Consider the following 11438-nt stretch of genomic DNA (forward strand, 5'->3'; position numbering starts at 1 on the left):
GTCTTGACAGTTTTATACTTCTGTAAGGTAAGGGCAATTTTATTCAGATTTTTTTAATTAGAAATTGAAAACATATGTCATTTGCTTTAGGTAAACATATTCATGAAAACTTCCATGAAAGTGCTTATTTAGCAGCAAAATAGCCCCAAAAGTCCCAGACTGCTGGAATAAGGCTGAGATCTGAACGCTCACCAATCCATGACTAATGTTTTGGGGTTTTTTTCTATCCAGGTATTCTTTTGCTGCAATGCCAGTGTGTTTATTACCTGCTGTAGGAAAAAAAAAAGCCATAACCAATGAGACACTTTCCAGATGATATTATAGATCCAAAAAGAGCTTGAGCAGAACTTCCACCGTGTTATTCAGATGACTGTAGATACATACTGTTGTATTTTTCCTCAAGACATACTTTATACATAGTGATGACAATTTAAAATAAAAACTTCAGTCAGCTTTTCTCCATTTCCCTTCTTTAAGAATGGGTCTTGACTGCCATTCTTCAAATGAGACCATTTATGATGAGGCTTCAGCAAACAGTATATGGATCAACCGATGGGCCAGATCCAAGTCCTGTGTCAGATCTTCACCGTATTTTTGTCCTATTTCTTATTGATATGACTTTTAGATGCTGCTCATCTGCTGTAGATAGTAGATTCACATTTCTCTGAAAACAGTCAGGCACCGGGCACCTAAAATGAAAGACTTCCAGAAAGCGGAGAGACCCTCTGCTCAAGGTCACTTTAAAAAATGTGTTTCCTTGGAAATAAAAATACAAGGAAAATATAAAGAAAGGAGGGGTGGCTCAAAACATTTGCACAGTATTTTATATGTTTGTGATTTTGCTGATCTCTTCAAGCAATTTAGCTACTTTAGTTATATTTAGTTACGTAAAAAAACAACAACAAAAAAACTTCCTTTATGACTCACAATAAGTAATAGTAATGCATCTTCAATAAGAGTAATGAATCTTCTTTTTTTTTCTTTTTTTTGTGTCCCGTTTGGATCTTTAGCCATCAGAATTGTTGTCTTAAGGCCAAGAAAGATGCCAAGTGGATTTATTTTACCAAGTGGATCATCATGGCCTTGCCATATTGGTCCATTTGATTGACCTTTATTATAATTATGAATTTATTTTATTTTCGGTTGCTACAAACGGGACAGACATGACTGCGGGATAGGACAGGAAGAAAGAATGGAAGAAAGAGAGGGAGAGAAAGAAAACCAAAGGGGAGAAGAGACGGTGAGAAAGGGGGGAAGAAAGAAAAAAAACAAAACAAAACACCTGGATCACCTGTATGGAGAAAAAAAAAACAGAAGAGAAAGCAAACAACAAAGAGCAACATAATAAAAAAACAGCACCATCACAATTAACTATCTAGCAGAAGATAACAGTAGATACTAAATATTAAACGATATTGTGCAGCAGGCAAGATAGACAGCGTACAATGTGCTTTGAGGCAGCAGCCAAGAAAGGTGTAGTCCGCGTCTGTGAACACCCGTGTGTACACCTGTGTGCATACCGGTGTGGATCAGCATGCTTGTATTCCAAAGGTTTCTCCATGTAACGATCTGCTAGGGAGTGTGGGGGGGCCACAGCCCCGTCCACCAGGGTATGAAGCAGGTATGGAGGAGATCCAGGCCCCAGATATCCAGAGGCCCCAGAGTACAAGGACCCGAGGAGGACCACCAAAGGGAGGGGGGGGGGAGAACCGTGCCACCCTCCTGGGAAGAGCTGAGTAGAGCCCCAAACGAGAGGTCACCCCGCAGCTACGGAGCAGAGGCCAGAGGGGGTTGCAGTGGCGTGCCCGCGGGCTCTGCCGGCAGCCAGCTGTGCCAGAGAGGACTGAGCTTCAGGCCCAGAGGCCAGAGGCCTGAGGGCATCCCACCCCCCGGAAGGAGCCCAGCCGGGCCACAGGCGCCCAGCCCCGCCAATCGGCCACCAGGAATGAGCCGGTACATACAAGAGTAATGCATCTTCAATAATTTCATGATGTGGCCTGATGACATACCGATTTAAAGCAATCCTAAAATAAGCAGGCGAGTAAGAAAGTGAAGCTGTTTAGAGGTGGGAAGTAACAAAGTTACTGATATGAAACAGTTACTGATATGTAACAAATTCTACTTATGTACAGTAACAAATACTTTTTACTATACCTAAGTAGAATTTTCAGATTTGTACTTTAGTATTTATTTTTCTGTCAACTTTGAATTTAACTGCACACATTTTAAGACAAATATCTCCACTTTCTACTCCTGATATTTTGAAAATAGGCTTGTTACTTTAGGTTTAATGCATGTGAATTGAGTTGGATTTTTTTTTTCATGTCACTGTGCACCTCAAACTGGTTTGAACCTAAATGAGTGGAACAATAACAATAACAATCCTATTGGTGTATCCATTATTGGTGCTTATCACACAGAGCAAACTGAAATAGGCAAAAAATATCATTTAAGCGTCATTTATAGCACTACACTCAGGGCTTAATGATGAACTGTGGCCAGTGTTTGGTTGGTTGCAACACTTTCGTCAAAGCAACAGAAGGGGAATGAGCAAAAAGGAAGTAGCATTTTTAAAGTGGCAGGTGATTTCAAATGTAGCATTTCTAACTACTCAACAAATCACAGACACACAAACTGTTTCTGCGCAGTTTGTCATACAGTGTTTCAGCTAACTAGAGGTACACGGTTGCTTTATTTCCCAGGGAGAGAAAAGAATGAGTGATAACCACTCAGGGATGTAGGAAGGAGATGACAGGAGAGGAAAAAGAGAGATTATTTTTAGACAGTCATTTTAGAATAGACATTTAGAGTTGACTGTGATGAAGTTAACAGTGATGTTGATCACTGTACGTGGACTGGTGGTGAATGGCTGTGGTGTTCAAGGTCAATGTTAGGTTCCATCAAAGGGAGCAGACAATTACATTTAAGCTAACAGTGCTGATTACATTCACTCACTGAATTCTACCTACATACTAGCTTTATGGTGTCAGTGGCTTGGAAATCAGCCATGGTAGCTCATGTAAAAGTAGCTTATATCTTACTGTTATTAAGTTTGCTAAATCCACAAAGAAAAATGAATCTCAGTGAGGCAGCAGCAAAGGTCATCTGCAGCTTCTACATGAAGCTCATACTGAAGCTTAAAATCACAACCATAGAAATTCGTTTTTTTGTAGAAATGACTGATTTTTTTAAAGTGACTCTTTTCCCCACATTACTACAGTGCAGTGGTCCCTCGCTATAACGGGGTTCACCTTTTGCGGTCTCGCTGTTTTTTGTGTGCAATTTAGCATGTTCTTTTTTGTTTGTTTTGGTTTTACGTACATACATACAGCGGATTGTGTTCTGCATCCTGATTGGCTGTAGACCATTGTCAATCAATCTCACGCCGTGTCTCCTGTACAGTACAGAGTGCGTTCAGTTTGTCAAATTTACCTAAATCTTCAATCGCTAGCAGTGTGACTCTGAAGTGCTGTACTGTATGTTTGTAAGTTTTCTCCTCAACTATCACAACAATGTCAACGAAATGTTTTATACCGTCAAAGGCAACCGCCTCTCTCTGAGAAAAGTGTGTAAAGTGTGTAGTGAGGGGTTTCACAGCCTTAAAACATCTATAATAATTACAAAAAAATTAAGTTGGCTACTTCGCGGATTTCACCTATTACAGGTTATTTTTAGAACGTAACTCCTGCAATAAACGACCACTGTACAACCAACCTGTCAAATCACACTTTTGACCCTTGACTATTAATATTCCTGGGTAGGTGTGGAGGCAAAGTCACTCATGTAGGCAAAAGCAAATAGAAGAACTTTTCTTCATGTTATTTTATATTCCATTTGTTTTTTTCTGCTTCCGTTCTACATAACAGATGTTTAAGCTGTGTGAATTAATTAGAATTAGAATTTTGAAATAAAGCCTATTGATATGACAGCGGCGGTTCTGTTGGCAGTGTACAAAAAATAGCTCCTGGAAGAGTTGTTACTTTTACACCAATTCCATTTCAGAACTGGTGCTTTTTCACTTTCACTTGAGTAAAGACGTTGACCCATTTAGAGTATTTTTTAACACAAGTATCAGAACTTCAACTTGAGTGCAGAATGTCTTATACTATTACCACCTCTGCCTGTGGTTTCAACACCTATGATCTCCATTTGTGTAATTTTATTTGGTTCTCCACCTTCACTTTAACAAGACAGAGCACCCCAAAATTATACAAGTTACTTTCACAGTCAGCAATAGAAAGCTACTGGTCAATTGAGCATGGCGGTTTTTGTTACTACTTTTTATGCATGTGAGGTTTATTTTTTGTGGAGTCTATAAATTATACATAACCTTGATTTGCTAAAGAATATGAACAAAGTCTCTTACGTGTTGTTTCTTTTCTCTCAACAATAAAATACCAGCATAGATAATAAAAAAAATGCTCACATCCAAAAACAACCTGCAACCTGAATATTGATGCTGCTGCTGTAGGCAACATCAAAGAATATCCCCAGACTCTTTGATTCAAACTATCAAAGACTGTGGTTAGTACTAAGTAGTAGTACTGACAGATTATAGCAAAAGGTGGGCTATGAAAACAATACTTTAGAATTTGCTATGAGTAAACTTAACAGCTTGATCTTTGGCTGCCTTTACTTGGTTAGAAAATGCATTTGAAAATAGACAGGGGCAGTAGTAAATATCTGAATAACATTTCAGGACCTACATCACACCCACAACCCACAAGGGCACATTCCTTAAAGAGAAAGGTCGCTCAGGTTATCGCTTCAGCTCAGGTTTTACCTTGTTTTCTTAACCAACCAGGCAGCCACCGGTAAATGTGGATAAACACATTCAGAACAATATACACAGTCAAATCAGTGATCTTCAACGGATCATTCAGTAACGATATCAATTAACACTTTGCTAAATAAACTCTTAAAATTGCTTCTAAGCTGAATGACATTGTTGTACTCTCCACTGAACTTTATGTTTCTAATGAATACAGCAAAGTACAACAGACTTTCACTACAAGCATTTATTTTTAGGCAACAAACCAAATTACTAAAATTAACCCATTAAACCAGTATCTAACAACAAAGTCAAGAGACATTCAGCTTAACAAATATCATTAGTTTCTCTTTATGGTAAGTAACTCTGAAGCTTAAAACGAGGCAGCAAGGCATCTGAACCAAGTTAGGGCCTGAGTTGTAAACAGCAGAACAAACAAAGACAGGGTCTTTGCTGATCATCAACTATAAGTCTGAACTTCATTTAATCTATCATCTTACCCCAGCAAAGATATTTTGTAGCAAATTTCTAAAATTTCTAAAATAACTCTCTTTTTCTAATTACTTTGATGATTCTGATCAATATATTGGACATTAATCTGAAATAATATCCTACATTTGCACAGCCCTTTAAAAAAGGGCCTGAAAAGCTTACTAATAACTTTTCAGAAACAACAAAGGACATACAAAAATATTTGAAAACTTAATGAGTAATACATTTTAATAGACAGTGTTTAAACGACCACCTACAGTATGAATAGAGGATAACTTAGAGAAAAAGGAAGTTGGTCAGTTGTGTTGACAGAAAACTGTGTGATATAGGTGGTCTCTTGCTGGGTATTTCCCACAGAAAACACATAGAGTGTTTTGACTTGGCAGTAGATCAGCTGTATGGTGTGCTGTAGAGAAATCCTAGGGGCTGCACACCCACAGCTGTAATCACTGTGTTTTGTCTGCACTGAAGATTGAAGACTACTGAAAGTGGAGCTGAGCACAGAATGAACTCAAGAACCATGGAACACAAACTCTCTGTCTTTCTCCTTATGACACACACACGCACACGCGCAGGCAACAGCAGAGAACTACTTTCATGTGCTACTTCAAAGCATCAATTAAACAGAAGAAAACCTAGATAATAACCATAAGGTTATCCTCTTCGTAATGAGCCAAAGTATTCGTTGTGACACATCAAAACACCACACCGCTTCTAGCCAGCACATGGAAATGCATTAACACCACAGTGGGGAATAGAATGTGCCGCGGTGCATGCAAATAAGGGAGGAAGTTTTTAAGGACAAATCTTAATATTTGACGAAACCACAATGCGTTGTGACTTCAAAATGTTTTCAGAATGCTGTCTACATCAGAGCAATGAAGTTTACATACACCAGTTCTAGTTCCTACAAACAAAAGTGTCACCCTGTAGACCTACATACAGGCTTTGAAAAGAGTACTAAGGAATGCCTGAGATGCTATTCTCATATATATATTTCTTGAAATAAAGATGGCTTGTGCCTTTTTTTGTTGTTGGTTTATTTATTTTTGCTATTTTGAGCACTACAGCACGTGTCCACTAGTTCCATCCTGTTCAAGAGAAGACTTCAAACCTGGTGAACTGTCTGTTAAAGCAATAAAGTTCACCTGTCTCTTTATACCTTTGGAAGAACTTTTCCTTTGGTGGGGTTGCCCTTCAATTAATTGGGGCTGCAAAGGTCCTTTTAAAGAGGTGCCTAGATGAGTTCACCAAATGGTGGCACAACACTGGTAAAAGACAAACAAACAAACAGCTCAGTGTCTATCAGTGTGTTTGGAGACACCAAGTATCTCCAGAGCTCCTCCTTTCCAAGCTACTGAAAAAAGAGCATGCATGGTTAGCATGTCTACTCTTCCTTTTAGACCCGCTATGTACATCATGTCTTGTATTCAGAGAGAGATGCATGAAGAGGAACGTGCAATACATATCAAGGGTTTGTTTATGTATAAATGGGCTCTTTTATCAGAATGGCTTCCAAAATGGAGCGTGGCTTTCCATGTGTCACCTTGTTTTGCTGTGCGTTATTTGCAACTGCCGCGATTCATTAAACGTGCCTGCGTAAGGCATCTGACTCTGTTCATTCTGCATGAGTTGACCCGGTCACACAAGATTTCCTTCACAATACACACCAGAAGTCTCTCTTTGGAGGAAAGGGTAGCAGCTCGCAGCACTTCAATTCCAGGTCATTAGATCCAGTGTTTGTAAGGCATATCCAGCATATCTTAGTAGTACAATGGCTAGTGCATGCAATAAATTTTCTCAGGTGAAAAAAAAGAGATCATTTGGGTGTATCAGATAATTAACCTATCTTCATAGCAACACTTCTTCAAACTCAGAAGTCTTAATAGCTTGCACAATGCAAGCATTGAGGTCATTGTGTGTAATACTATTGTTGACTTGTATCTGTGTGAAACATGGTGAAGAAAACAGGAGTTTGGCAAAGATGCTCTTAGACATATTTAAAGTACAAGATAGATCAATTTACTATCTGCAAAAGGCTCCACTTACCATATAATATTCAAAAAAAAAAAAAAGACAATTTAGATAGCTGCAAGCTAAACACATGTTTTGCTCATCATAATTTTCTGCCATCACCACAAGAGCAAGTAACATTTAAATTAAAGAGAAGTGAAAAAAAAAACAACTTATCCAGATCAAAGTTTTGGATGCAATTACATTTGTCTGAAATCTAACTAAAACGATGATGGTTTGAGCAATCAGAGTGCAGTTTGCATCATATAACCGCTTTCATTGTGCAGAACTGTATTCTTTTTCTTGATATTAGTTATTATTATCTGTAATACATTTCTATTAATGGAAATGGTGATGACTGTGTAACAGGAAAATTTATGCATAAAAAAAAAATCTGAGTCCAGGTATGAGATGGTGCTACAAGAAACTAGGCCAATATGTGCTGACAGGGAAGCAAGAAATGTTGCCACAAAGCAAAATTTCAATATGCAGACTTGTGGATGCCAGTAGAAGAGTAGATGAACAGCTGCAGGGCTTAGCTGAGCTGACACAACTGCTACTGTAGTTTTCCACACATTCAGTTACAGTTTTTTTGTAACATCCATCTGAAGCAAGTTAACCAGCAGACTGTGATTAGTCAGCTATAACCATATTCATCGGACAATCCTGCACTCGTGCAACTCGTGTGCCCACAACACTTCGTATTTGGTCTTGTTCCAACCCCAATACAGATTCAGGCAAGAATCTACAATTCACCCTAATGACTGACCATTAATGGCATGCTTTCCCCGCCGTCTCTCAGGTTCCAGTAAAAAATGTGTTCAACTGCTGGAAATTGTTGTGTGTGCTGCTGGTTGTTGATGCCCCACGCATCATATTCTTACAGTACCTACTGTTTTTCCTCCCACTCAGACACTGAGGACAAGAGCTTTCCTATTCTGCAGACTCATCAGCTGCCTGTGTTCTCCCTATTAGCATTTTAACTTCCTGAATCTCATGTTACAAATCATCAGTATGATATAGAAACTGACTATAATGACTGCAGTGTCTTATCTAACAGTTTGGGGGGAGGGACAAAAAAAAAACCAAAAAAAAAAAACCAGTGAAATCTTGTGCTCTTTTCTTTGTGTAGTGACACAGGGCTCAGGCTCCGGGCTCCAAATATGTCTTAAGGATAAAATGAACCTATAGTCCATAAATTTAAAATGCTTTTGGGAGTTAGACATATGATTATTCTGACTTGGGAGTGTGCCTCAATGTTTCTTTTAAGAATTGCAGTGATACACAAATCCCTTCAAGTAAAAAACAAAGCAAAAAAAAGACTTTTTTGTCTTTATTGTTACCACCCATATTCCATGGCAGATAACAATCAACCTGTGTGGTCATGTCATTTATGTCAGTGACATTATTTCCACAAGCTCAGTTTAACCAGCTCTTGTCACTTCTCATCAACTATACTTGGGCTGTATCGTGCTCTACCTGTCTGTCCCACTTAGTTAGATTTGCATATGGATTCTTGTATTGTTGCGAGAGATACACCCCAGTGTTCATGTTCATGTTACACTGCCAAACGTATTAATAGGTGATAAAAAAGAAGAAAATAAAGTGTGTGTGTGTGTGTGTGTGTGTGTGTGTGTGTGTGTGTGTGTGTGTGTGTGTGTGTGTGTGTGTAGGCATATGCAAATACACACTGCAGAAAAGAGAATTAATAAAAAATTCTAAATATTCCAAGTACAAATACAAAGTTCTACCAAGCTAAGAAATAGAAAATAGAAAAGTTTCTGTCAACCCGCAATCTACTTTCCTTGGTGCTTCTCATTAAATCTGATGTAATTAATTAATTTCCCTTATGCAGCACTAACCAATAGATATGACCAATAACTTTTCACCTTTAACTGCTCATAGTAAGTGCTTCTTCTATTATCATGTGGCCCATACTTCTACACTTGTGACACTGTTTCACCTCTAATTATATGCTCTCAAAGGAGACTCTTACTATTGACACCAGAGAGGACATCTCTCAATGACACCCTTCACTCTGTTGAGGCTACATGGATTTAATGGTAAACTTAACCTTATATCTACTACATAAGTAATGCATAACAGCAAAGGAAATGCATGTAGCACATTAGATGCTAACTTTATGGTGATAACTGTCTAGACCAGTGTTTTCCAACCTTTTGGTGCCATGGCACACCACCAAACAAAAATGTCACAAAAGGCATATTGATCATTTTTCCCCGTGCACCAGACATAGCGGAATTGGTTGAGTTTGTCCCCAGTATACCTTTTTTTGCTTTCTTCTGATCACTACTCATGCTAGGACCTTCATCTGGGTCGAAATTTTCAGCAGGACCAAGATGAAAGCCCTAACTTTTTCTTTTCAAATATTTATCAATTTATGCGCTGTGTTGTCTCACTCACGGCATGACTATTATGTAATTTCTCCTTCATCTTCTTCTGTTTCACTGGCAGTTGTCAACACATTTAATTAGAGCAGGTAGTTGTACTGCCCTCTAGTGGAAGAGAATGTAATTGTTCTGCCCATTACTCATGCAGGTCGCTTAGAGCAGCGGTCCCCAACCCCCGGCCCATGGACCGGTCGTTTGGTACTGGGCCACAAGAGTTGAGGCTCAGGCGTCAAATTTATGCTTTTTTATCGTTTTTGTTTTCATTTTTTTTTTTTCGTTTTTATCGTTAATTCAGTTTCCCTGGGTCTTTTCCCGTGTGTTATGAATAAAACTTTGGTTTTTTTGTACTGGTACTGGTTTTATTTTGTCATATTTATCCACGACACCTTAAAGGCCAGTCCGTGAAAATATTGTCGGACATAAACTGATCTGTGGTGCAAAAAGGTTGGGGACTGCTAGCTTAGATTACTAATCAGGTGGAACCAGATAATCTTCCACAGCACACCTGATCATTTTTCACGGCACACCTATGTGCCACAGCACAGTGGTTGGGAAACACTGCACTAGACTACCTTACTATGCTTATTAGAACTTTTTTCAAATTATTCTTTCAGATAAGAAGCCCTATTTATTTCGGGTAAATTTCTGATAATTACTGGAGTGAACTTGTTCTTCCAAATCATATTTGATGAAATAAAGCCAAACAAATTATAAACTGACAGAAATGATAATTGATGAGGTTAAGACTGTATAGTCAATATTTAAACATGTTACTGCAGAACGTAATCGAAGTGATTCTTATAATGCATAAACAGGTGATGGTATGTCTATGCACTGTAGTGGATAATTGAAAGCCTGATACTGTAGGTTAAATGCATTGTGCATGTGACCTCTATGATGATTATGCTGAAGCAATGAAAGCACCAAAGATGTGAATGCCGAATAATGAACTGAATTCAAAACTGGATAGTCTAGTTATTCTGCATAATTTTCTGTGGACAAACTTGTGATTGTGTATGCACAGACACAGATAAATGATTAATGACTACTAATATATTGATTATTTGGACTGGAAATTACCCAGAGGACTACAGATGGAATGCACTGGTAATAAACTGTCCTGTGTATCGTTATTGTTAAACAATAAACAAAATTAAGAAATTATCACCCCATCATTATCACTTAGGTCTCAAACTACTAGTATCAAGTGGAAAGGATTAACACATACTGTCCAGTATATAGTGTAAAATGAAAAAGAACATGCAAATCCTCTTGTGGTGTCTGTAGTATGTTTTTAACAAAAACTTCAAATTTTTTAATGACTTCGTGTCCTACCTCTGGTGTGGCTCAGGACCCTCCGGCGGCCTGTTGACGAGCTGTGCATGACATGCTGGTAGTGAGACATGTCTGTTGGCGTGTTGGGAACACGGAAACTGTCCTGGAATCTCTGCATCAAATCCTCGACTGACTCGGTGTTTGGGTCAATGGCTATGAAAAAGAGATGCAAAGTGAAAATGGCAGCCATGTCAAAAGGCTTTAAAGTAACACTGTGACAAATGCTCAAGATATTCTAAAGAGATATGCACAGATACAAAGAAGCAAAACAAATGTAGCTTGCATTCTTTTTTGTTTTTTAGGAAAGATGGGGGATTAATGTCTGATATACATGTAACACTAGGTTGTATGCCTGTGTTGACACTGTATCAAGAAAAGAAAAGAAAAGACATCTAGTCAGTTTTAGTTTTTTAGGG

General features: G+C 38.4%; 1 protein-coding gene across 1 annotated transcript in view; it reads right to left on the minus strand.

Annotated features, from left to right (window-relative positions):
• LOC102288892 (astrotactin-2) overlaps positions 1-11438 on the minus strand; it is a 292853-nt gene that overhangs the window by 179732 nt on the left and 101683 nt on the right. Inside the window, exon 4 of the mRNA XM_005930128.3 lies at positions 11023-11175. Within this exon, the coding sequence (XP_005930190.1) occupies positions 11023-11175 (153 nt within the window). The remainder of the gene's footprint in view (positions 1-11022; positions 11176-11438) is intronic.

This window comes from Haplochromis burtoni, unplaced genomic scaffold, assembly GCF_018398535.1.
Source record: "Haplochromis burtoni strain Fernald_Lab_line unplaced genomic scaffold, NCSU_Asbu1 Contig_72, whole genome shotgun sequence".
Classification (NCBI taxonomy): Eukaryota; Metazoa; Chordata; class Actinopteri; order Cichliformes; family Cichlidae; genus Haplochromis; species Haplochromis burtoni.